General features: G+C 49.4%; 1 protein-coding gene across 4 annotated transcripts in view; it reads left to right on the forward strand.

Moving 5' to 3' along the window:
• Window positions 1–26,631, forward strand: part of helz (helicase with zinc finger) — a 37,495-nt gene extending 10,864 nt beyond the window's left edge. Inside the window, exons 14-31 of one of the 4 annotated variants that reach the window (XM_067259006.1) lie at window positions 897–1,076; window positions 2,033–2,134; window positions 2,913–3,091; window positions 5,082–5,200; window positions 6,788–6,933; window positions 7,150–7,297; window positions 7,935–8,118; window positions 9,300–9,528; window positions 12,138–12,387; window positions 15,084–15,135; window positions 16,411–16,658; window positions 17,395–17,605; window positions 17,853–17,932; window positions 18,049–18,562; window positions 18,906–19,128; window positions 19,277–19,916; window positions 20,376–20,652; window positions 22,592–26,631. In XM_067259006.1, coding sequence (XP_067115107.1) covers window positions 897–1,076; window positions 2,033–2,134; window positions 2,913–3,091; window positions 5,082–5,200; window positions 6,788–6,933; window positions 7,150–7,297; window positions 7,935–8,118; window positions 9,300–9,528; window positions 12,138–12,387; window positions 15,084–15,135; window positions 16,411–16,658; window positions 17,395–17,605; window positions 17,853–17,932; window positions 18,049–18,562; window positions 18,906–19,128; window positions 19,277–19,916; window positions 20,376–20,652; window positions 22,592–22,944 — 4,135 coding nt within the window. In that variant the 3' untranslated portion in view covers window positions 22,945–26,631. The remainder of the gene's footprint in view (window positions 1–896; window positions 1,077–2,032; window positions 2,135–2,912; window positions 3,092–5,081; window positions 5,201–6,787; window positions 6,934–7,149; window positions 7,298–7,934; window positions 8,119–9,299; window positions 9,529–12,137; window positions 12,388–15,083; window positions 15,136–16,410; window positions 16,659–17,394; window positions 17,606–17,852; window positions 17,933–18,048; window positions 18,563–18,905; window positions 19,129–19,276; window positions 19,917–20,375; window positions 20,653–22,591) is intronic. The other 3 variants (XM_067259007.1, XM_067259008.1, XM_067259010.1) reach the window with 3 other exon arrangements.
• Window positions 26,632–26,858: the final 227 nt, after the last annotated feature.

A 26,858-nucleotide genomic window follows, 5' to 3' on the forward strand; every position in this document is an offset into this window, starting at 1 on the left:
TGACTTAATCAGCCTCCTTGTTTGTTTTTTTTGCAGCCAACACATTTAACCGCTTTTGGAATATTGACTGCTGTGCCGATTGGCCGTAAATACTGGAGACGGGCTGAAATTGGCCCGAGCCTCTGTTCCTCTTGTCTGCGTCGGTAATGGTGCTTTTCCACTGCATGGAACTGTCTCTTGTCGACTCGTGCAGTGGAAAGCAAAGTACCTGGTACCAAAAGCGAGGTACCCTGCGGTGGAAATTCGGCGTTAAACCTGACACTGTCACTGTGCATGTGTGCTTTCAAGTAGGAACGAGTCAGTGAGTGTGTGTGTGCCCCAATGTGATGTGGTGTGTGTGTGTGTACACAAGCTGTCTCTCACCAACCCTCCCGGACTCAGTCCTCCTCATCCTCCATACACAGGGCTGCGTTTAAGACGGCCCCTCTCCACCCACAGACACTCATTGCACTGTGGTGTAGAGCTCCGTTTAACCCTCCTAACCCTTCTCTCTCCCACCCCCTGTCCCGCTCACCCCCCCCTCAACCCATCCCCCATAACTCCATCTGCAGCCCTGAACGGTACGTACCGCTGTCCACAGGGCTGAGACCTCACCCCCACCAGGCACAGCCTATGTAATGGGAGACTGTGCCTTGGGAGCTAGGCACACACTCATACTCACTACACACACACACACACACTAAGATATACACATACCCACACACACACTTGTACTAAGATATATACACACACACACACACCCTCTATCCTTCCTCCTCTGTCCTTACGGTACAGGCTCACGGCCGGTTTATTTAAAGCCGAGCGCACGCTCGCCCCACACCTAACACGGACACGCCCTTCCTCCTTGCCCTCTTCTCACCCTCCCTGTCCCCCTGTCCCCTCGTCCACCCCCGCAGGCAGTGGGACGAGCAGCTGGACCCGCGGCTCAACGCCAAGCAGAAGGAGGCCATCCTGGCCATCACCACGCCCCTCAGCATCCCCCTGCCCCCCGTACTCATCATCGGGCCCTACGGCACGGGCAAGACCTTCACCCTGGCACAGGCCGTCAAGCACATCCTCAGGCAGGACGACAGCAGGTGAGGAGATGGGGGAGTGTATGGGCGTTTGGAGCTAACCCCGCCAGAGAAGGTTTCCGGTGAAAGGGCATGGGTGGGTTAGGGGAGAGAGGGGGGCGCACTGCCCTCCGGTCCTCTTGGCAGCCTTGGGTTTTGACATTTTCAAGTGAAGAATAGCCGTTTTGTAGGACTTGGCGGTGGCAAGTTGGTGGTTATGAGGGGAGCGACTCATTGGAGAGGGAGAGGGGGTGGGGGTTGTGCGCGGTTGTCCGTTGTAGTGAATGCAAGTCATCGGTGGTTGAAGCGTGTGATTAGCTTGATCGTGTTTGAGTGGCGCGGCGCTGATTCGTCGAGTGTTGTGGTCCAAAACATCTGAACCGTTCAAGTGGACTCATATCAGTTGAGCTTTGTTTCGGCAACAGTGTTGTGTTGTTGCAAAGTGGCCTTTAGAGTTCTCCTCCTTTTTCTTTCTGTCTTTTGTATTTTATAAAAGGAAGATATTGTCTTTTTTTAATGGAAATAAGAATGGTTCTTCTGTTTTTATAAAGGTTTTAAGTAAGACATTGGACGCTTCCCTCAAACTTAGTGTTTAGTATTAAAATGGGTTTGTGTGTTTATGCATAATAAAGTAAAGTCTGTGTGGAATACAATATTAATCTCAAACCCTTTCTTCTGAATATGCTGGAATGTTCTATGGGAGAGGATGAATAATGGATGTTTTAAAAGCCAATACAAGATAAACGACCCCTGTAGACAGTCGCCTGTGGTTCTGTTGCGTTCAACAAGAACATAACGACCGCGGTCAACTGCACCCCTATACTCCTGCCGTTCTATTTAAAGGCCCATCTCATTGGACTAGATTTGAGTGGGAATGTTTTTAGTATTTTCTAAATGTTGAAAAGGGAGAAACCCAAAACCGTTTGGCTTCAACCCTTTCTAAAATGTTTTTAACACAGATCTTACTTTCTCCTTCCCAGAGTCCTCATTTGCACCCATTCCAACAGTGCGGCAGATCTGTACATAAAGGACTACCTACATCCGTACGTGGAAGCAGGAAACGAGCATGCCAGACCTCTCAGGTAAGAATCCCACCATGAGCAGACGCACACGCACACACACACACACACGTCCCTCGTGTGCACTCTGCGCCGCGTCACTGGCTCTCGTTCCCTCCAATATAACCGCCACAAGCCACGAAGGACAAGAGAGCAATTTCCCCCTGAGCCGTTCTCTGACCACGTGTGGCAGCCCAAACGACCTCCGGGGGAACAAATGACTTGTTTCTCATGACCGGGGGTCTGATTCCACAGGATCTCTGTGTCAATCCCACTGTAATGGCTGTATTAGGCTGTGTACCCCTCGAGGGTTAGTGGGCCCACTCAAGTGAGGAGGTTGTAAATGTGTGTGCCATGTTGCGGAACATTGGCCGTTCAGTAGTAGGTCAGATATACCCTTGTGCGATTCTCAAGGCGCAAAACCACCAATGGACTGGTTAACAACACCAAGTGTAACATTTCAGATTTCAGGGAGGGGTAAATTAGGCAGGTCCTTCTGTGTGCAAATGAATGGGATCTGCTCAGCCGGTTTCTGTCAACGGAGCCAAATGAACCATGATCGTATGGGCTTGCGCCTACACCTAGGGTTAATTAAAACCAACACATCAGTCAGTCAGCTGTTAAAGGATCCAGGCCGTCTTCCTTGTATTAGATTTAGTCACTTTTCAGTTTCATATTTAGAGTAGAAGTCTTACCAGACCATGGTCAATAACACTCAGATCCCCTTCCTTCCCTTCTCTCTCCCCCCTTCTCGTCTCCCCCCCCCTTCCCTTCTCTCCCCATCCTGTCCCTCCTCCCACAGGGTATACTTCAGGAACCGCTGGGTGAAGACGGTCCACCCGGTGGTGCAGCAGTACTGTCTGATCTCCAACACGCAGTACACGTTCCAGATGCCCGGGAGGGAGGACATCCTCAGGCATCGCGTGGTGGTCGTCACCCTCAGCACCTCCCAGTACCTCTGCCAGCTCGACCTCGAGCCCGGTAAGTGGGCTAACGGCTACATGCTAAATTTGCATAGACTACTACTAGGGTTGCTAATTGCTAACCTAGCACAAGCAGGTGTCTTTTAAAAAAACTTTTCTGAACAGCTGTTGTGCATAGAGGATGCTGCATCGTATTTTATTTCATAGACTTGTGAAGTCAACAGACTTTCAGTCTTGGCCCAATATGACAAATGTATTTCTCGTACTCGCCAGAGAACACTTTTTTTTTTTTTTTTTGATCAGCCCAGAAGTTTCACATATTGCTGTCGGCTAGAGGCAGACATGATGGTGGTGGTGGTGGGGGGGGGGGGGGGGGGGGGTTACTCATTTAAGTTGTGTGAAAAGACATTGAAAACAAACCAATTTGTCAGCGCGAGCTAATAACCGCCTCTATTGTCTCAGCAAAGGGACTTGGCGGTTGCTTAGGAACACCATCTGCCTGTATCGAACGCACTTTACATCATTAGAACCCCCCCTCCTCCCTGTTCCCCTGTTTCATCTCCCCCAACTGCCGCATTTGCCACTGATGAAAATCACCCTCAAATGAGGCAATTGGGAGGCGAATGACTCTGCTTTGTAGTGATAACAAATTGTTGAGCCTGCAAAGGCGCCACAGACAAGTGCGTTGGGATCTGATCATTTCCATTGTCTAATTTGTTCCGCTGTCTCCTTCTGCTCGGTTCGTGCCCTGGCATCTGCCACACTGAAGTGTGTGTGTGTGTCGTCAGTCATCATGTGTACACAAGCACTATATGAGGCATTGGTGTGCAATAGAAATTATTAAGTTACAAGTCTTCCCCCTCCCTCCCCCCCGCACCATTTCTGCCGCTCCCCTCTCTTCCACCACCTGTCTTCAGTCATATAACAGACAGCAGCCTTGGACATGTCATTTGCCCTACGGAGGGCTGGGCCTTGTCCCCGTCTCTCCCACAAGCAGGTCCCCAGTACATTGTTTAATACACACACACACACACACACACGCTCTTAGATAACATTCCGTTGGACTTAGCCTTCCGTTTTCAGAGTTAGTTATGTAATCGTGTCCGTCACTGGCATGTGTTGGACCTACTCATGAATGTGGACGTAGAGTAACAAGGAGTTGGTGTCCTGGATGACTTGTCTGTTGACTGTTGGAAGGAGAGGTCAGTCACGGTGTCAATCATTAATATGTAATGACAGGACAGTCGTGGTAGAACTTGTCGCGCCTAATGAGCTCAACTGTCATTAACCGCAGTGTCTAGAGTACGTTGACATGGACATTGTTGTACCATTCCTAAATGTCCATACCGCCGACATCTTCCCCCCTCTCGCTCTGTCTCTCTCGCTATGTCTCTCTGTCGGTCGCTCTCGCTCTCTGTCTCCTTCCCTCCTCTGTTCTCCCTGCCAGTCATACCATACTATTCTCTTTCATCCCCCCCTCACACGGCGAGCAGCGTTTGAGCTTCTCAAATCAGAGCTTCCGCACCAGCCCTTCATCAGTCTCCGCTCCGGCCCGGCGCTCCGGCCCGGCGCTCCGGCCCGGCGCTCCGGCCCGGCGCTCCAGCCCGGCGCTCCAGCCCGGTGCCTGGCTGTTAAAGGCTGTTCAGAGAGGGAAAGGCAAGAGGAGGAAGACATTGCCTCACGTTGCCGAAGCCGATCAGGCTCGTCACTTAGTAGTGATGCTAGTCTGAATGGGAGCTGCTCTCCGTTCTGCTACGCAACGCATATTGTCGCCTTCGGCCCGCATAGTGAAACAGACCGCGTTTCTCGAACGCCAAGAGTGCTTTAAGTGTTTACAGATGGTGTTACCAGCAGTGTCCAGCACATGCGCCATTCCCCTGTATCCATGCCAACGAACAGGCGCAGTTTGCCGCGAAATTCGCCACTCTTCCCATGCCATCCGTTTGATCTTTTGCGTCTTTCTTTCTATGGAATCGAATGAATGACGTTATTGTAGGCGTGGCCTCCCAGAAAAGGCTTGACGCGTACTTCCTGTCTCTCCCCCCCAGGGCTCTTCTCTCACATCCTGCTGGACGAGGCAGCCCAGGCCATGGAGTGTGAGACCATCATGCCTTTCGCCCTGGCCAGCAAGAGCACCCGCATCGTGCTGGCCGGAGACCACATGCAGGTAGGTGTCGCCGTCGGACAGATGGCTGAGCGGTTAGGGAATCGGGCTACCCATCAGAAGGTTGCCGGTTCGATTCCCGGGCGCCACCCAAAAATGACGTTGTGTCCCTGGGCAAGGGACTTCACCCTACTTGCCTCGGGGGGATTGTCCTTGTGCTTTACTATATAAGATAGTAAAGCACAAGGACATAAGATAAGAGCGTCTGCTAAATGACTAAATGTGAATGTTAACCTCTGACCCTTTTTTTGAAGACCGTCTCCCCCCCTTCAGGGTGAGACTTGGGGGAGGTCGTCGGTGGTTCAGCCTTTTAGTTTGCTGTAGAACTGGAAACTCCTCTTGGTTCTGTTGATACTCATGCTGGACCGAGACCAGGCCGGTGCAGAAGGCCCCTCAAACTCGAATACTCTCAATATAGAAAGTTCAGAGAACCCGAGTTTCAGTTTAGCGTGTTGGGGCTGGGGAAACGAGCTGTACAGAAGCTTTGCCTGTTTACTCGTGCGGTCATGGAAGTAAGACTCTTGTGTGTTGTCACTCCCGCCTTCTCCAGCACGCCAGAAATTAGCAGCCTATTAGTTCCTCTCGCCTCCGTTGTGGTTGTCGTCGTTCATTGGGTGTGACAGGGTTAGGGAGTGGGCAGTAGGGACGATGAGGCCCCCCGGGGGGGGGGGGGGGGAATCCAGTCATTATTTTCATTATTTCTCCTTCCACTCCTTCACCAAATCGAGAACTACTGACAAATTGACGCAACATCCCTGTGGCTGCGTCCTTCCACCCCTTTTTGTCTCATTTCTTCATCTGTTCTCCGCCCCCCACCCCTGTCCTGTTTTTCTTCTTCTTTTTTTTTTTTTCTTCTTCCTTCCCCTCTCTCTCTCACTCCCTCTACTTCTTTATCTGTTGCAGATTTGTGTTTTCTCTCTTCCCTCTCCTCCACTCCCCCCTCCAAAATCCCCACCTCTCCTCAACGCCCCTCCTCCTCCCTCCTCCTCCACGCCTCTCCTCATGTCTCGCTACTGTCTCATTACAGCCCGTTGTCAGCCTCCTCGCTCCGACACAGTCATAGATCCCTGAGAACAGTGAATGAAAGGGCCCCGGCTCTTATTGACAGATTGCTTCCCATTGACCGTTCTAAACCCCTCATTAAAACGAGCTGAACTTCTCCCCCGGCGAGGCCGAGTCAGAGTTCAAACCTGGATCCAAATTGCAGCTCCACAGCAAACGCCACACAGCAATTTTAGAGGACAACGGGAACAGTCATTGGCATCGTGGCGTTCTGTCTCTCATTCTTCTTCTGTCATTCGCGGAGGCATCTCAAGAAAGGGGGGGGGGGGGGGTTAGTTCTCTGTAGTTTTGGCCCCTACAGATGTCTCGTTAAGGCCTCCTTCAGTGCAGGCGTACACACACACGCAGGCCTCCTGTTTTCAGTGAGGCCCAAAGCTATGGAGTGGGGTCGAGAATTGGGAATGCTCTTCAAGGGGGGGGGGGGGGGGGGGGAGGAGAAGTGATGTCTCCTGAATTATCGACTCACCCACGTGCCTCTGACGTTCCCTATATCTCTCTCTCTTTTCCTTCTCCCTTCTCTCCCTCCAGCTCAGCCCGTTTGTGTACAGCGAGTTTGCGCGGGAGCGCAACCTGCACGTGTCTCTGCTGGACCGGCTGTACGAGCACTATCCCCCAGAGTTCCCCTGCCGCATCCTGCTGTGTGAGAACTACCGCTCCCACGAGGCCATCATCAAGTAGGTGGCCCTGAAGCGCGCGCGCGCACATGCTAATCCCGTAAGGCCATCATGTAGTAGGGGCCAATGAAACGCACACCACCACAACTACTGTCGCCCACAAGGCCTTTATCAAGTAGGTGATTGTGTGTGTTGTGGCGACACAAAAACACACACTCAGAGTAAGGTTGGAGGGTCAGCTGGAAGTGGCATTTGTAATCCTCCCGTCCCTTCCAGCTACACGTCGGAGCTGTTCTACGACGGGAAGCTGATGGCGAGCGGCAAGCAGCCGTCCCACAAGGACTTCTACCCCCTCACCTTCTTCACGGCCCGCGGCGAGGACGTCCAGGAGAAGAACAGCACGGCCTACTACAACAACGCCGAGGTGAGCGCCCCGCAGAGGAAACGCACTTCAGCGTCCCGTCCTCCCCGGGAGGACGAGGCAACTGACTGGGTTCAAGGTCAACTCTGGAAGCGTAGCCTGGAACCGCAATACAAAGGAATTCTAAAGCTCGCTGGTCGCCGTAGTGAAAAACAAACCGTCAAACTCCATATGAAATGACTGGAGATGACATGCTGCATGACACATGCAACTTCCTGTTTGTTGACCCTTCCCCCCCCCCACTGGAGTGGAGTCCTCCTCCGTGGTCACCGGGTGACCTCTGAACTCCGTTGACAGATTCGGACCAATCACGTCGGGTCTGCCTTCCCTCGCCGCCACGGCAAGCCTGTCAGAGACGCCAGGCGAATTAGCTCGCGTCTCTTTGATGTTGCACCTGTGTCAAACACCCGGGGACATTGGCAGCATTAGCATAATCTAATAATCCCCCCCCCCTCGAATCAAAATTCCCCGAATAACGTGCGAATGAGAACACTATACATCTATTCGATTTGGTTTGTCGCCATGCAGGATTCTGTCGGCACAAATGGCGAAGGAAGAAGACAACTGTCGTGGGGCCCCGACGACCTCTATTAACGGAAAAGCTGAATGTTCTTTTGTTCCCCATCCCGTCCCCCTGCAGGTGTTTGAGATCGTGGAGCGCGTGGAGGAGATGCGCAAGAAGTGGCCGGTGGCGTGGGGCAAGCTGGACGAGGGCAGCATCGGCGTGGTGTCGCCCTACGCCGACCAGGTGTTCCGCATCCGCGCCGAGCTGCGCAAGAAGCGGATGCACGAGGTCAGCGTGGAGAGGGTGCTCAACGTGCAAGGTGAGGGGCTGTGTGTGTGGGGGGGGCGGAGTGTGTGTGTGGGGGGGGGGGGGGTGATACTGCCCGCTAGGCAGTATCACTTATGTTTTATACCAAACAGAAACAGTTAATATTTAATACATTTATTAATTATTTAATATATCGTGATATCCATGATATGGCAAAATCCATATCATGGCACAATGCAATACTGGTATTCGCGTTCATACCGGTATACCGCCCACCCCTAGTAGTGATGAAAGACCAGGAAGTGTGTGTGTGTGGAGAATCTGCCTTGCACTGTCTGTGGTAGGTCTCCCCTCCCGGCTGCAGCCGTGGGGCGTCCTCCTCACTGCTCATCCAGGCAGCAGCAGCAGCTCTGCTCCGCTCCAGCCTCCCCAGTGTGACAGCCCCCCCTCTCCCACCAGCAGCCAGGGACCCACATCTAACATCTCCCACCGGCACCACACACAGATGCTGTCTGGAGCTCATTACCTTGCTCGTTAATGACACACTTCTCTGATATTGATATTTGAGATGAAGTTACGATCCCCCCCCCCCAGGAAGTGTGACTGTTGCTATGGTTACGGCCAGCCAGGGTCCCTTTATCCACCAAACAAAACCAAACACATTAAGAAAAGTCGTGTTTTTCGCGCTGTAATCATCACAGGATGCAATCAGGCGTCGCCAGTGCAGATGATCCCTTGGGGAATCTCAACCGCACGTCCAAACGTTGCCTTCGACCACAGATTAATCTAACCGGGAAGCGAACCCCAATTCAGACTCCAGACCAAACCCAGCATCTCGGCCATTCCCCAGTCCGCCTACACGAGTCTGGAGAACACCTGGCCTGAATGCTCATTACAGACAGTGGGCAGCATTAGACTGCACCTGATCGGCATCTCTCCTGTCTCTCTGTCCAGTCTGAACGGGGAACAGCCCTAAAAACACAACCCTGTACCCAAACCTCCACCATTCACTCTCTTCCTCCTCTACCTCCTCCTCTCCCACTCCTCCCCTGTCCTCCTCTTCCTCCTCTCCTCCTCCTCTTCCCTTCCTCCTCCTCCTCTTACCCTCCTCTTCCTCCTCTCCTCTTCCTCCTCTCCTCTTCCTCCTCTCCTCTTCCTCCTCTCCTCCCCTCCTCCTCTTCCCCTCCTCCTCCTCCTCCTCCTCCTCTTCCCTTCCTCCTCCTCCTCCTCCAGGTAAGCAGTTCCGGGTGCTCTTCCTCAGCACGGTGCGCACGCGGCACACCTGCAAGCACAAGCAGACGGCCATCAAGCGCAAGGAGCAGCTGGTGGAGGACTCCACCGAGGACCTGGACTACGGCTTCCTGTCCAACTACAAGCTGCTTAACACAGCCATCACCCGCGCCCAGTCCCTGGTGGCCGTGGTGGGAGACCCCATAGCCCTCTGCTCTGTGGGCAGGTGCAGGTAGGTCGTGTGTGTTTGTGTGGATGGATAGATGGATGGAGAAAGGAGTGATTCAACCCATGTTTCGAATGATTAGTCACTGTTCTCTGCTACAGTACTTCGCTACAGTATTGGTGGGTGTGTCAGAGAGAGAGGGGGAGGTGGAGAGAGAGGGGGGGAGCGTGGAGGGTGCACAGTCAGGGTGCCAGCTGTGCAGGAAGAGGCACAGTGGGGGTACGCCCCCCCCCCCCCGCGCCAGGACTCCTTGCTGTCTCTCCCTCCCCCAGCCTCTTCAATGTGTCCTCCCCGTGGTGGGTCAGCTGAGGATGACATCACGGTGCTCCGGGGATGACGAGCTCTGGAGGTTATGGGTCGTAAACATCCTCAAACGGACGTGGCTCGAGACCCCTCTGTCTCGTTTAGATTCGGGGGTTTAACGGAGGGCCGCGAATCAAGGGGCGTCTCATAACCCCCTACTTTACATGCATACAAACGCACGCACACACGCACCCTACAAAGCGACCCCAGCTGCAACCCCCCTCCCCCCCCTTTCCCCGTCTCTTCAGTCACCATGGCAACTGTTGCGCGTCAGCCAATCGCGGTGTGTCCGGCCGCGGCAGAGTTGTTGTGGAAATGTCAGCCTGGGGAGACGGCAATTAAATCGATGCGTCCAAAGCTGAAGCTCTTTTCTCTGGGCTCTTCAGCCGACCGCCCAGAGGGAGGGAGGGGGGAGAGAGAGGGGCAGGGGGAGAGAGAGCGGGAGAGGGGGAGGGGGGCGGAGAGACGAAGTACCCCCCCACCTCCCCAACATCAAAATAGCCAAAACAGCAAGGTGGTTTTTGAAGCTGTGTGTCTATGATCCTGAACCTGGTATCAGATGTCCCATGATGGAGGTGTGTGTGCTGAGAGCCCTCTCCTGCCCATCTCTACCCTGGCTACCTTTTGTTTACATGCCCAGCAGGTGGGCGATGGGAGAGAAATGGAGAAAGAGAGATTAAGGGAATTGTTCCCCTCTTATGATGTGGCTTTCCCCCTCCGGCATACAGACTCCTTTGTGGGTTGGGATGACAGCTCTGGGCCCACACACACACACACACACACGTACTCACTCACACACAGTGTGTTCAGGAGCCTGCAGGACATTGCTGTTTCCAAGCCCAGCCCAGAGTAGTGGCAACCCCCTCTGTGATGGAGGATGTCAGCTTAGCGGATGATACCATCCTGGCTGTCAGGCCTCCCCTTCAGCATGGCTGGAGAGATGCAGTCCTGGTCTGATCCGCTGGAGCTGCCATGATCTGGGTCAGGGGAACCATGCTTTAAATGCAGCCAGTTGGTTGTTTGTGTGTGTGTGTGCGCGTGCGTGTGTGTGCGCGTGTGTGCGCGTGTGTTATAATTGATCTGCAGTGACTTGCACAGGCTATTTTTGGTCCCTTCGAATTAATCAGTCTTTAGTAAGGCGGTCAGCTAATGTGCCCTGAAGGCACACACACACTGTACACATACACACACACACATGTCCCTTGACTCGCATTGCTCCGTTAACAGTTTGGACTCTTTTCAGAGCAGCAATATTTATCATTTTTCCTTCACCAAGAACTTTAAATAATCTGACTGCTGTAATTGCAGAGTAATATCTTTTGACTCTCGTTAATATTTTTAGCGTTTGAGATTCCTCCCGTAGTGATGCGTAGAATTGTGTGTGTGTGTGTGTGGTCAGTTGAAAGCCCGGCTCTCCTGGTGGGCTTGTCAGATGCGGAGTGTGTTTTTATGGAAGGGACATCTGTGGATAGAGGGCCTGCCATTTCCTGTGGGGGGTCTGACAGCCCCCCTCTCTTAGCCCCCCTGCACCCTCCTTCACATCAAATACATATGGATTTATGATAATCTGGATTGGATTTTCCTTCATGTCAAAACCTATATGTCAGGAAATGTATATATTTATATACACACACACAGTCCATATAGTAGTGCATGCAAATGTGCACTGGTTTATGCGCATACAAAGACATCGTCAAAAGCTTCAATATAATTACACGAGCACTCGAAATGATCTAGACCCCTAATAAACGGAGTGTGTTGTTCGAGGGGCCCTGGGGGGAGGGGCTCCTGTCAGGTGGTCCAATCCTCGGCCAAGTCGTATCTAGGATGACGGTGCCTCATATCCTCACTATGTAGCAGGATTCATCCATCCCCAACATGCATGCAAGACACACACACACACAGACTAATGAAAAAATAAGAAAAAGGGGCCCCTTCAATAAAGGCATTTATTTGTTGTCTTTTTTTGTGGGGTTAGAACGACAATGCATTTTACGGTGTGTCCTCCGTTGAGTATGCCGTGCCTGTAGAAGCGTACAGGCTCCTATCATTTATTCATGTGTGATTTACAGTTATAGCTGGTGTTTTGTCAGAATGTTTCTCCCCATGCAAACATAAGTGTGTGTGTGTGTGTGTGTGTGTGTGTGCGCCCCTTAGTGTGATCAGATTACAGCTAATCTTGCCTGTGTATGTCACCCAAATGCTGTCAGTAGATGTTACTCATGCCACATCTATTTCATGTCTCAATCCCCCCCCCCTCTCTTCCTGCCCCCTACTTGTCCCCTCCCCATCCCGCCCCGCCCCCTTTCCAGGAAGTTCTGGGAGCACTTCATCTCGATCTGCCACGAGAACTCCAGCCTGCACGGCATCACCTTCGAGCAGATCAAGGCCCAGCTGGAAGCCCTGGAGCTGAAGAAGACCTACGTGCTCAACCCCCTGGCCCCCGAGTTCATCCCCCGCGCCCTGCGGGCCCCCCAGCACGCCCACGCCCACCCGCAGCACCCCCACCCCCAGGCCTCCGTGGGCAAGCAGGGGCCCCAGCAGCAGCAGTCTCCCCCCAAGGTAAGGGCTCCGGGGGGGGGCCGAGGGGGGCCTGGGGTCCGTCTGAGACGGGGGGGGAGCTCTGCCCCTCTAGCTCTGCCCCTCTAGCTCTCCTTTTAGAGAGACGGCTTAGTGGTCTTTCAAGTTCAGTTCAACTGAAAAGATCAATTTCCTCAAGCGGCACCCGGAGACCCATTTTGATTTGGGTTGCATCGCTTGGAGGAAATTGCTTTCTTTATAGCCAGATGCAGAGGAGAAGACTGGGTGTATATGGAAAATATATATATTTTTATACAAGACCAAGAGAGGGGTTTGCGGGAGGCTTATTTTGAATTTTGAAAGGTTTGTGTGTTTCATTGTTTGCTGGGGTTTAAATGCCTCTCTGCTATCTGCACTCAGTGCAAAGGTTAACTAAATCACTCCAGCTGCCAAGGCCCAGGATTACCCACTGGGCCTAATGAGCTGGATATCCACATCATCTTGCTTTTAGACATACACGTGTGTTTCATCTAATGAGGCATATGCTGGTGCTGCTTGCTTTACTCGGGGAAACCTGGAGACTGGGGTGGACCCGAGCACTTTTCCATTATTCCTGCCGTCATTGTCTCTTTATTTCACTCTTATCTCTGTTTTCTCTTTCTGTCTCTTCGCTCTCGCTCTCCTTCTCCTCTCTCGACCTCCCTTCCTCTCGTCACACCCGTTGGGTGCCAGCTCACCTGCCCTCGTGGGTGCCTCTGTCGTGCCCTCAGGCGCCCCTGGCACACCTTGAATGACATTGAGGTGGTTCTGTTTCAGATGTCCACAATATGACCCAAATGAACGTTCGCACAAGTTGTCCGTAACAGTTACTGTAAGCTGTGGGTGTTCTCAATAGACCAGGGCCCAGATGTAGTTAGTTTTAAGGTGACTTTCGGGCTATTTTGCCAACAACCTATTTCACCGTCATCTACACTGTCGGTTAATGCACGTGTTCACACAGACAGTAACCCAGATGAGACTCGTACCAATGCATCTCAAGCCCTGAAACATTGGAACGTGGAATGTAAATGCCCCTTTGTAGCATGTGCAAAAGGCCATCTTGTTAGGTTGTCTAATATCAAGTGAGTGGTGTTTGCATTCAAAGGTTATTGTAACGCATGGTCCATATTTTATGCCGCATTTTCAAATGCAATTTTTATTCCTAGAGCACTTAAGCCAAGGCATGTTATGTTTACGCATGCAGACATCATACTAAAGACTATGGACAGTACAGCCATGAATGAGAAACTCCATTTTGAATTTACAGATCCAGAAAAATGCCTTCAATAGCCTATATAAATACATTGGAAACCTATTGATCTCCATAAACGGTATCCTATTATTCAACAGCAGAACACGTCAATGTGATATTGATGCAACAAAATGCAAGAAGCATTGCATTTCCTAGTGCATGTGGAGACTCAACTTGTATCAAGTTGTAGGTTAGCTCACCGGGGAAATGTCAAGTGCTATCAGTTAAACTTGCCCCACTCGGAGACTGCTTTCCCGAGCATCTAAAGATCAAACATAAGTGGATTATTGTGTTTCGTGCCTCCAACTATCAATTATACACCATTCACCCAAATCCCACTCTTGTATCGAGATGTCCACGTTGCGTTCGCCCCGTAGCGATAACCGTCAACGTCAGCGCCGTAGATGCGCCGTGGCTCCCCCGTTGCTGTGTCATGGTGGATTGGCACGGACCGACAGCGATATCCACGGAACACCCCACTGGGTAGGGGGAAACGTGGACGGACTCCGTAAAAGGGCTTTCACCTCGCCTGTTTTGTCTTATTAGCGTCACGGGAGCGCACGTCACGTGCGTGTTCCTGAGCGAGAGAGCGAAGTCAAGTCGCTCTTCGCCAGCAGAAACGGAGAGGGAAAAGGGAAGGAACCCCGTACAAGTGGAGAGACATGGAGTTGAAAATATTATTTTTTTAATGCCTGTTGTGGCTTCTGTCTTCTGCTAGTCCATTGCTTTCTGGCGCTAGCAGTGGAGGCCATTGAGGCTGCGCTAGTATTGTGGTGTGGTGGTGTCCGCCCCAACCATCTGGTCCCTGACACAATCCTTCATCCAATTTAATGCCAATATACAATGGATGGATTACATAAGGGTGATTGTACCCTAGCATATAGTATTATTACAAGTACGTCAAGAAGCTGTCCCTTATGGAGGGTTTGCATTATGCATGCGTCTGTTATAGTTAATATATCATTGGGAACACTCATCCTTACGACCACCCATAGCTAGAGAAAAGGCCAAACGTTTACGCTTCAATAGCTACACCATCACTTCAATGTGACACTTTAGTGCCTTTTGTCTCGTGTCTTTTTAAAGTAGCACAATGGGGGTGGGGGGGGGGGCGGTATCAAACAACAAAAGATGTAGCATGAAATGACAGGAACGATACAAAAGATTTTTTCGCAAGATCAATTTCGCCTCCTGTGCGTTTAGAATTCAGTTTCACCTCAGGCGTGTTCACCGAGCCAGCCCCGGTTAGGGTCCACGTTCCTCCTTGCGAACCCGAGGCTCTGCTCGCACAGTCGCCGTAGTGACGCGTGGGACACCCTGGACCATCCTGCCCAAACGCCCGCTCGCCGTTTCTGCCCTCGCTCTCTCCTTCCTCCCCCTCTTCCTTCTCCTACAAGCGACTGTGCCCCTGCTACCTAACACCCTTTCTCTCTCTGTGTTTCAACAGGGGAAAGGACAACATGCGAACCACACGGAGCTTTTTCCACCGGAAGGGTTTGGTGAGTGTGCCGGTCATTTGTCTGGCATGGGAACTGTGGCCCAAACCTCTAAACGATGCTGAAGGTCCTGTCCGTACTTTTGTGCTCATAAGATAATACTTGGATCAATCCTCAGATGGAGAAATGTGGGTGGGGTCATTGTTTAATCAAATTAAATGTTGCTGCTTGATCAGAAGTTTCCTTGTCCAACGCTTTTTTGGAAAAAGTATCCACTTTTCCCCCCAAAGAACTTTAAAAAGCAGCTATTTGAGACAATTGGAAATATCTGTTTGCACCAAGACACAACTGGTTCAGTAGACCCTAACGACGCGCGCCTATGAAAGCCCGATATGTTTCAGTTGAGTGGGTGAACCCAGAGCGTGCGGACTCGTCAAGGAGAGCAGCGGCGAGCACAATGTCCCTTTCCTTCGCATCACAACCGTCATCATGAGTTCACTCAGCCAGTACAGCAACGCATGAGCGCTTGTTGGGGGGCAGGGGGAGGGGGGTGGGGGGGAGAGAGGGAAAGGAAGAGGGTGGTGGGGATGGTGATTGAGAGGCTGGAAAAGGAAAGATGTACTGGGCCGTTGCTTAAGCATGATGAGCGGAGGAGAGGGGCACTGAGGTGTACCCAGCACCCCCCAACAGAAGGTGTTATTATGAACATAAGTATCATCATTATGCAAGATTACTATTATCTATCCATCAAGCCCTCCTCCACCCCTACACACACACACACACACACACACACACACACACACACACACACACACACACACACACACAGGGCTCCAGAGCCTCATAAGCTAGTAATTCAGTGTCGGAGATGGATGCATTAAGGCCTAGGGCTACCTCTGCGTCCTAGACAAGAATAACTAGAATAAGATAGGAATCATTCCAGGATGTGATCGCAAAGGACACACAGTCTAGCTGTCCTCTTCAACTGATTAGAGAACCCAAGATAACATCACGCTTAAATAAATATAACTGCATCATTCCACTGGTTTGAAGACCATCTCGGTCAAATTGTTGGATTGTGATCTAATGAATATGGGCTTTGTTACAGCGTACGAGAAAACAGTAGTAGTAGTGCGGACAAAAAAAGGAAACGCGAAATACGCAAAACATAAACTGACGAAGCTCGAGCGCGGTCTTGGAGACCGCTCATTTGATGACACATTGTTTTTCCTGACAGTAGCGCATCATAAAGGGCTTGGCATTTACAGGGGGGGATTTGTATTTCCGCAGAACTACCAAACGCATCCGTCTAAATCTCCCCCCGTTCTGTGTCCCCAGTCCAACCCAACCCAGCGGTGCTGATGGGCAACCCCATCCGGGCGTTCTCCCCGCCCCTGGGGGGCACGCCGGCGGGCATGGGCAAGTCTCCCAGCCCCGTGCAGCGGATCGACCCCCACACGGGCGCCAGCATCCTCTACGTCCCCGCGGTCTATGGCGGCAACATGGTCATGTCCATGCCTCTGCCTGTGAGTGAGCGTGTCGCCATGGTGCCACACCCCCACTATGACATTGCAGGCTCTGCACATGTAAGCGCGGATGTTCAGCGATCCTACACTCACGCACGCACACACACACACACGCCTGTTGGGTCCTTGTCGTTAATATGCACGGTGCAGACAGCTGGTGTTTTGCCTTCATTTGAGGCTGGTTTTTAGTTATACTATTTATAAATTGCATATCAAAAACAGGACACGAGTTCCTTCTGTAATGCTGCATTAGTTAGTGACATCTGACGCCTGCAGTCTGTTCTGGTGTTGGAGTATTCACCAACGCCAGCATCTAGCATCCCCAAAAGGGTTAGGCCCATGTCCATAGGAACATTGGCGTTGGAAAGCGTTGATTTGGTCTGTTCACAGCTGGAGTCAATTTAGCCCCGACTTCTCTGTGAACAAAGACCGTTTTTTCAGCCCTACTGACGGGTGGCAGAGTCCATTGCAACATCAAACAGCTCTCTCCCAGAACAAGCCGAATTTTATAGTAGCCTTTCCCTACCGCCTCCACCTCCAGTCCTCATCATGTAGAGAAGTGTCTGTAGAGCAATATTTGTCCATATAAAAACCTGTTTACAAAATATGATAGTATTTGTATTGTTACTGCGTTATTTTGATTAAGATGGCTGAATTTGTTCCGTTCTCATGTCTGGATTCTGCTAATCATGAAAACCAAAAAACCTGTCCTGAACCTTAGCTTGATTTTGTGCGGTTTTGTAGAATTGTGAAATCAATCACACACGCTCTAAACAAATCCTCCTGCCCTGCCTAGTTACCCTGGCCCGGCTACCAGAACCGCTTCCCCATGGACCCACGCATCATGAGCCACCAGGCAGCCATGGCCTACAACCTGAACCTGCTAGCCCAGAACCGCGGCTCGCCGATCCCCTACGGCAGCGGGGGCGTGGCCCACCCCTCCCCGCTGGGCATGGGCCAGCAGACCAGCCCCGACAAGGAGCTGCAGGCCGACCCCATCAGGAATGGTTCGTATATACGCACATACAGGTTACAGGAAGGAGGAAAACCTAAGGGGGGGTAGTTGTGGTATGAGGCAAATGTGCCCAATAGTACCAGTAATTTAATACATAGGATAAAGGAGTATCCTATGTATTAAACATTTTGGATGCATTTGATTTTTCAGGTTGGGGGTCAGTGGACAGATTTGTTTTAATTTAGCCGCTACTAGTTAACCAAACAAGATCTAACTCGGTGTGTTTGTGATCCGTGCAGGTAAGATGGAGGGCTGTCCGAAGTCGGAGCAGAGCCGCCTTCAGACACCAGAGAGGAAATCTTCAGACATGAAGGACAAAGTGCGTACTTGATTCCCTCCCACAGCCCTCGTACCTGCTCTTTTACTTGCATGAAGAATGTGAATCATGGGTCATAAGTTGTTGCTAAGTCATCTTTCTGCTCACGTCTCCACTAGGGGGAGTTGGACCCCGGAGGACCAGGTCGAGGCCTGGACCCCCAGACAGATGGAATGGGCTTCCCCAATGCTGCTTTGCTCCACCGCAAGGACCCCTCAGGCCAAAGACCCCTCAACTACCACCTGGCACCCCCCAATCCAGCATTTGCCCCAGGGCCCCACCCAGGGGGCAGAGCCTTCCAGTACCCTGTATCCAGGCTCCCGTTCCGGGTCCCCCCTCAGCATCCCGGCTCCTCCATGACCCAACAGAACCAACAACAGCATTCGGCCCAGCTGTCGCCCGCCTACCCCAGTAGCAGTCACAATCCTTCCTTCTTCAGCGGACCCATGCCCCCCCACAGAGGAGTGCAGTCTCCAGGTTTAGAAGGCGACCCCGGGGTCTCGGAGGAGATGGGCAACTCGATAAGGGGTCCCATTGGACACCAGGGAGGTCACCACCCAGCCCTCTCCCAGCCCGGCAGGGTCAATAGCTTCGGGGAGGAGAGCCAGGATGGAGGAATGGGAGATGGACTTGGTGAGTATCCGACTAACTCGGTGTCTTCTGGGCTATTACCCGCTGCAATGAATAAAGAACTTGCCTTTGCCAGTCCCCTCTGAATATCCTGATAGGTTGGCCCACTTAAGTTGTTTCGGGAGGTGATCAGTAATTCCCTCCTTAATTTCTTATTTTCCTAAGGGTTCATATAATTACCAAAAGCTCAGGCAATTACTCACCTAAATTTAATTGCAAGACAGCACTCTTAAGGGGTTTTTCCAGGGAGTGTTGACTCACTGGCTGTGTCTCATATATATGGCCTCTAATTGGAAGTACATACCAGACTCTTTTACGGCTAACATCGGATCCTCTTCTCATCCAGACCCTCTAGCTCTTGAGGCCCTGACCCAGCAGGCCAGACTGGGCCAGTGGGGAGACCCAGGGCCGTTCCTCCAGGGCGGGGTGGCCTTCCCCCTGCCCCAGCAGCTGGCCCACCTGGCCCAGCCCGGCCTGGCCCGCTTCCCCCCACAGCTGCTCCGGGCCAACTGGAGAATGAGCGCCAGCATGGAGGAGGAGGCTGGCGCCGCCGGCCCGCCCTTCAGCAGGTAATCTAACCTTCCTCTTTTCCTTTGTCTCTCTCTTCTCCTGTCTCTCTGTCTCTCTCCTCTCTATCTCTCTATCTCTTTCTCTCTCTGAAGACCTGTCATGCCATTTAGAAGACCACGGTTGGTTAACTTCCGTTTGCGTGTTCAGGTACCCAGGCCTCCTGAGAGAGATGCCCCCCCAGGAGCAGATGGACCCCAGGGACCCGACTGAGATGCAGCCCCCTCCCCAGTCCCGCCTGCTCCAGTACCGCCAGGTCCAATCCCAGTCCCGTTCCCCAGGGGACCCTTCTTCTCCATCTGCCTCTACAGCCAATCACACGAGCTCCTTCCCTCCGTGTCCCTACCCCCTCGACCCCGGCCGCGAGCTGGACCTCCTCGGCAACCCGGCTCTGCAGCCGCACCCAGGGAACCCCCTCTACAACCCCAACGCATACCCACACTCTGCACACCAACCGCAGGGCCACTCCACCACCCCTCCTCCGGCGCAGGTCAAATACCTCCTCCAGGAGGCCCAGTGGCCCCACGGCGGAGCTGCGGGAGGAGCCCAGAACCACATGCTGGGGCAGGGCCAAAACCAAAGCTTCCCCTACGGGCTTCCGGTCATGGCTCACCCCAGCAGGCAGGAGCAGGTCCACCTTATGCAGCTTCACCAACAACAGCAACAACAACAACAGCAACAACAACAGCAGCAGCAACAACAGCAGCAAGGTCAAGGTCCAGGCCAGGAATCCTATCATCCACTCTCACCCAGAACAGCAGCAGCAACTGCCCTTCACAATGTAGAAGAGGTAAGGCCAAACAGAACCTTACAGGTTGGATAGCATTGTAGATGGAGGTAGAATGGTTGTTAGTTTTTTTTCTGCTTTGGAACTTAAAACCTTAAGATTTGTAAGGTTGTTTTTTGTATTACATTATATTGAATTTATCATTTTGTGCGACCTGAGACTTGCTGTGAAATACATCAAGTACAACCTAACAGCGTCTGTCTGCCAAATAATGTTTCGCAAAAGAACGGTTATTTGCCTTAAGATATCTCTTTTTTTTGTTGAGAAAGGAGCCTTTTTCCTGGGGGACTAACAGATTTTTGTGGATCGGGATCGCAGCTTCTGCTTTTTCTCATGGATGGGGTTGATTTAACAATGTGGTTGATTAACGACAGGGTTGATTTTCAAGTGTGAGGGTGACGTCACCTCCCAATGCGTCTGTCTTGAATCCCACCTGACCCCTCGCCCTCTTCCTCCCACCAGTATGAACCCAGGGGTCCCGGCCGGCCTCTGTACCAGAGGCGCATCTCCTCAAGCTACCCAGACGAGACCGCCAGCGCCCAGGCACCCCCGCCCTGTCCAGCCGACCTCCAGGAGCACCCCCACCCCCATCAGCACCCCCACCAACACGGCCACCCCCACGCCCCCTACGGATACCCCCCGCCTGAGCTGTGGCCTGGCAATAGCGGAGGCCCCCCCGGCCCGTTTCACAACATTCCATGCAACGGAGCCAGCACACTTCAGCACCGGGACCTCATAGGTAGGGGACCAGAGTCCTACCTTCGGCCTTTTGTTGTTGCATTGAGTAGTGCGGTGCCTGTGATGCCCTTGCCTGTGATGCAGCTGGTGATTTAACACGTGCTTGGGTCCTGAGCAACACAACAGCTGATTTTCAACTTCATACATTTACATTACATTTAGTCATTTAGCAGACGCTGTTATCCAGAGCGACTTACAGTAAGTACAGGGACATTCCCCCGAGGCAAGTAGGGTGAAGTGCCTTGCCCAAGGACACAACGTCAGTTGGCATGACCGGGAATCGAACTGGCAACCTTCGGATTACTAGCCCGATTCCCTCACCGCTCAGCCACCTGACTCCCATACAGTGCCCCGTTCTCAAGAAGAACCATACACACTGTGATTCATGCAATAATAGTAAAAAATATATACACGTGCATAGTGTTATGCCATTCTAATATCTCGTTCTCCCTCACTGGAAAGACCATGTCTTTCTCTACATAAAAAAAGGAAGAGGATGTGAGCTTTTGATTGCTACCTCCAGCTAGTCTGTTTGGCAGGTGAATAGCGGTAGGGCTGCAACAGTGTAATTGTAGTGACAGCTGGCCTTCTCAGTCCATCTTTTAGTTTTGAGCTGTTTGACAGTTGGCATTCTTTGTTTCCCACAGTTGGCAAATCTGATGGGAAGGCTGCCAGGATGTTTGGTCTCCGAGTTGTGAACTATAGCCTTGGTGATGGGCCTGTCATTTGGCTGTCGTTGTTAATGATACAGTTGTTAATGATACAGTTGTTAATGCTAAGCATAGCATCAACATAGAAACCAGAGAGAACACATTTTGAAGTCGGTATAGTTTGTTGTTAAGTCTAGTGCCAAAAAGAGATTATGCAACACTGTGGTATCTAGAAGTATCTTTAGAAGTGGATTTTTTTTTGTAGTGCAAGTGGAAGAGAAATTGACTTGCCCCACTGGACAAGTTAAAACTCAAACAAAATAAAATGCCATGTTACTTGCACTGGTCAGCTTGCAAAAACTGAGGATAGCCTACCGAAGTTGAGTTAGCCAATGTTGTTAGCCAAATGCTAGCTAACGTTGGTTTGCTAGCTGTAGGCCGATGTAACATTTCACTGGGTCTTGCAGCTGTTTGATTTCCTGAAATTATTATGAAATGGTATGTTCTATTAGCCATTTGCATACTTTAGCAAGTCACAGTATTTCCAATCCCTGATAGTGTAACTGAGAAGACACACTAAATAATTCCTCTTTTAGGTAATAAGCCTCCGTTCAAGTGTTGAGCATTAAATTAGCTGCACGGTCTGTAGAGATCTTGGGATGAAGCTGCAATACAGTACATAACAGAAAGTGTTTCATTCTGCAGAAATTGTGTAAATGTTTTATGTAACAAATAACATTTTTAATAACATCAATTGTTACCTATATTATTTGTATAATATTACAGCTCATCTTTGTTGGTCAAAGGCACAATCTTTATCCGGACAAGTGAAACGGAAATGTACTTGTCCAAAGGACAAGTGCCTCAAAAAGTTAATGTCAAGCCCTGCCAACTGTGATGTTTACTGAATTCCACTTCTTCCGTCCCTTGTCCTGATGTCCTCCTCACTGTCCCCCTCTCCTCCTTTTCCACCTCTCTTCCCTGTCCACCTCTCCTCCCCTTTCTCCCTCTCCTCCCCTCTCTCCCTCTCCTCCCCTGTCCCCCTCTCCTCCCTGTCCCCCTCTCCTCCCTGTCCCCCTCTCCTCCCTGTCCCCCTCGCCTCCCCTCTCCCCCATCTCCTCCCTGTCCCCCTCGCCTCCCCTCCTCCCCTCTCCCCCATCTCCTCCCTGTCCCCCTCGCCTCCCCTCTCTTCCCTGTCCCCCTCTCTTCCCTGTCCCCCTCTCTTCCCTGTCCCCCTCTCTTCCCTGTCCCCCTCTCCTCCCCTCTCCCCCATCTCCTCCCTGTCCCCAGCAGCGTCATCCAAGGCCTTGCGGCAGGCAGAGGAGCAGATGAAGGCAGAGGCGGCGGCAGCAGCAGCCCCTCAGCCACCCCCCCACTCCCTCCAGCACCTTGGACAGTTCCCCCCCCTCATGCCCAACAGCAAGCAGCAGCAGCCCCCCTCAGAGCCAGGTCAGAGTCCTGGAGGCTCCCAAAGCCTCAGCAAACCTCCTACCATGTCCTACGCCAGCGCCCTGCGTGCCCCACCCAAGCCCAGAGCGCGCCCCGAACAGGTCAAGAAGAACAGCGACCCACTTTCCTTACTTCAAGAGCTCAGTATAGGAAGTTCAAACGGTAGCAACGGATATTATTCCTATTTTAAATGAGTTCTCCCCCCCCTCCTCCTACCCTTTATATAGAAAAAAAGCTACAAAAAAAGGAAAAATTGAGGAAAATGAAGAAAAAAAAATGGTACAAGTGCTTTTACAAATCGTTTCTATTGATAGTTATTGTTTCCCGCTTTTCTTTTGTTTCAAACTTTTATTTGTAACAGTCAAATCTTTCTTCTGTTTCACATCTGTGAACAAGTAAGAAAAAAAAAAAGTATATATAATGAATGCATTACTGGTATATATACATAGTCATTGTGTATATATGAATATATACTTATAATATGTACACTTGTATATGTACGTAATGCCAAAAAAAAAAAAAAAAAAAAAGTTTACAAAATATTTTAAAAACACACGATTCGGTTGACCACTTAGCTGCCTGTTAGCTTTTCCCTTTTTGAAGTTGGTTATGTTGGCCATTAAATAAGTCTGTTAAAGGGGTTTCTTTGTTTAGTTTGTTTTTTCAGTTTTTGTGAGTGGACTTTAAGCGTCTTGATTTTCATCCTGGTTGTGAGAACAGGCAGAACAGCTAAGTGGTCAATTGATGTATTGAACTATATGGAACAATGTATAGAAGTAGATAAATTTCCCTCTAATCTGTACATAAAAGAAAATAAATGACTGAGTTGTATGCCACAGACATGTACCTACATTTTCCTGTACCATGTTAGCATTTAGCCTTGGTTTGCTTTGGATCCTTAATCCTTAAACATCCTCACCTTTTAACATCAACTACAGCATCAAAGATTAATCAGTTTTGTCACATTGATTCTTGCATAAACGCACACACCGCAAACATACAAAAATGCATTTATAGATTTCAAGATGTCGGTTGCACGTACATTTCCCTTTTCCACAGGCTTTGTGTCTTAGAAAATATGGAAAACGATAGAAACATGATAAGCATGCATAGTTGCATTGAAGTGAGGTGTAGCCCCACCATTGTGTGATTCCATCTTAGTGAAGAAGGGCAGAAAGAACCTAAGTCCAATACCATCTCTGTGGACTTGTGCTTTGACTAGCCAATGCATGTGCTCTTAAGTACAGTCTTCTGAAATTTGCAGGCTATGTTTATCTGTTTTAGTTATGTTGCTAGTATACCGCTACTTCTGTTTCCACTTATAGCTTGAGACAGTTTTCTCTCCTTCCTGACTAAAAGGTATGTCTAGGTCGGTTGTGCCGTGAGCGGATTCCATCTCAACTTGTTGCATTACCAATCAACACATTTTTCAAATTGATTTCATTTTTTATTTTGATCTTTTCAGACTTCAGGTATATGTTAATGGGTTGTCTTTTGGAATGTTTTTTTAATGTGATGGTGACTCAAAAGGAATGTGAAAGTGTAGAGGGGATGCTCAAGCAGGTCTGACTGGGTGGGCATGTAGGATGGTTGGTGGATGTGAAGTCAAAATTTGATGCGTCTTTGTCTTTTGATTCAAGCATAACGGTGATCCAGAAACAAGTGATTCTTTCAGGTGATGTTTTGACCAATTTAAACCCAGTAAAATGCAATTTACTCCCTCTGTCGAAACTCATGACAGCAATATCACTACCTTGCATTCGGTTCTTTTTAACAAAGGTTACATTTACAGAACTCTTGAGACATTTTATTATTGTTGTCGGGCAAATTTAGAATGCAGGAATATATGTTTTCGTTGCAAGTATGTTTTGATTTGTAATGTATGTAAATACAATCATAGGTCATTGACCCCACAAAATATATCTTCCAGTGTAGGCCAATTTTGACCAGTGAGCACTTCTAACTAACATCTAAACCAATTATTTTACGAATGAAACATTTTGGGGTTGATTCATCAAGCTGAACGTACATCTTTTATAGTTTGTGCTCTCTATTTACTTATATATATACATTTAAAAAAAGCAGTTTTGACAAAATAATCATGCCAATTATTTATTCAATGCAAACTGGTAACAGGTTTGGTATGTTTCATGGTGTAAAGTTTTTGTAACCTTTTATTTGACAATTTGTGTTTCCCCCCCAACCCAAACGACAAAACACACATTTTTACAATCACAGAAATTGTGATTATAATTACATTTATTTAACTCTAGCTTTGAATTATCTGCCCATCAACTAACATAACTGTCTTGAGTCCAACACATTAAAAAAACATCTAGTAATTATTTCTTTTTGGTAAAATTTGGTAACAATCATCTTCAATTATTTATTTCAAACGATTGCGCAAGAATTCCAAGGTCCGAAATTAAAGAGGTTGGGCTTCTTTGACTGGTCACTCAAAGTACACAAACTTGTAAATATGCATTTTCTAGGTATTTACAAAAAAGGTTTTGGGATCTCCTCAATTTTGTAGAAGCAGTTTAAAGAAGAGGTATGCCCTTTTTAATTATGCAAATTCACTAAAACTACCGAAATGGACAAGGAGGACCCCGTTGGCAGTTACAATGTTGTATAGTATATATCCATATATATAGTATATAATGTAACTTGTTTGATTTAATTTTTGTAAGATCACTTGTGGCTGTTTTGACAAAGATTACATTTTATGTTGCAGGCTAATAGCAAATTTTTTCTTCTGTAGAATACCTATTTTTCAGTTAATATTTCCGTATTTCCTTCTATTTTATCACTAAATCAAAACCGTTAAACAAAATCCTTTTAATTTTACCGGTGCTTTGTGGTTCGACAATGATTTTCGTGAAGACTGTGCGTTCATTTTGTGCATGCCAAGATGACCTGGCTTGTTTTTCCCCCCTGTTTTTATCAAATGGTTTGTATTGATTTGTGTAAAAAGAGAAACAAAATCATGCTTTTGTTCTGTCCCTGCAAAGTCAAATTTTTATATATTATTTGATGTGTACAATGACTTGTGACATTATGAACAAAACTATTATAATATTTTACTAACATGTCAATGAGTTATGTAATGGTCATGTAATTTTTCTTTTTCTGGAATTATTTTGCTGGGCAGGTTGCTCCCAATACATGCCACATTGTTTAGTCTTGAACATTGCAAATAAGTGTTGAACGTCAATCTGTTTCCCACAAATTAGTTGTTGTAAATGGGGCAATACAAATGTCTATTTCAGAATGAAATGCGATTGAGCCATTCTACATGTTGGTCCCTTGGTGGTGTGTGTATAAGGCAAAAAGTATGGCAAACTTGTTTCCAGCATGGTTCTGACTTTTGACATGGAGAGGGGGGAAAAAACACACAAAACTTTATTTGATTTTCATTCAGTGGGTTTGAATGGCTTGCGCACCCACACCTGACCCCACTTACATATCAACACACCTAAGTGGGGTTTTTTTAAAGTTCCTTCACGTTGCCTTTGTATACACCTTGCCTAGCGAACTTGAATGGCCGATTTGTATGGGAGCACCCTTTTGCCCAGCCAGTAGAGAGCACTGTGTTCAGCCTTTTGTAAAAGCCACATCTTTTGTCATAGTCGTCCATCTTGTCTCCAGTCTCCTCTGTTCCCCTCTGTACATCAGTAAATCCATGGCACACCTGTTGTCCTGGATACAGATCCTAAAGGTTCCACACGTGTGGGTCCTTGATAATAATGAATATTTCTGTTTCACTTTTCATTTCAATCGGTGGTGGTTATGATAAAGGATTTAGACTGTGTTTCAAAGGTTTTTCTTTTTGTTTTTTTTAAATTTGTTTCTCTATTAAAGTGTTTTTATTGAAATGGTTACTCTGTCTTTGTCTGTCTTCATTAAGCCATACTTGTTAAATCCGAAATGTGAATTATCTTTCTCCCCACACCTCAGACAACCCTGAAGATCTGGCTGTGAAATCTAAAACGGTCTTCTATTTTCAATCTGCATCCCACCTGTCGCCTTAACAAAAATCTCTTTCCCTGTCACATCACCCATTTATTCTTTCTCCCCATTTCCTTCTACACTCTTGGTATTTCAACTT

The sequence above is a fragment of the Osmerus mordax genome, chromosome 21, assembly GCF_038355195.1.
Source record: "Osmerus mordax isolate fOsmMor3 chromosome 21, fOsmMor3.pri, whole genome shotgun sequence".
Lineage (NCBI taxonomy): Eukaryota > Metazoa > Chordata > Actinopteri > Osmeriformes > Osmeridae > Osmerus > Osmerus mordax.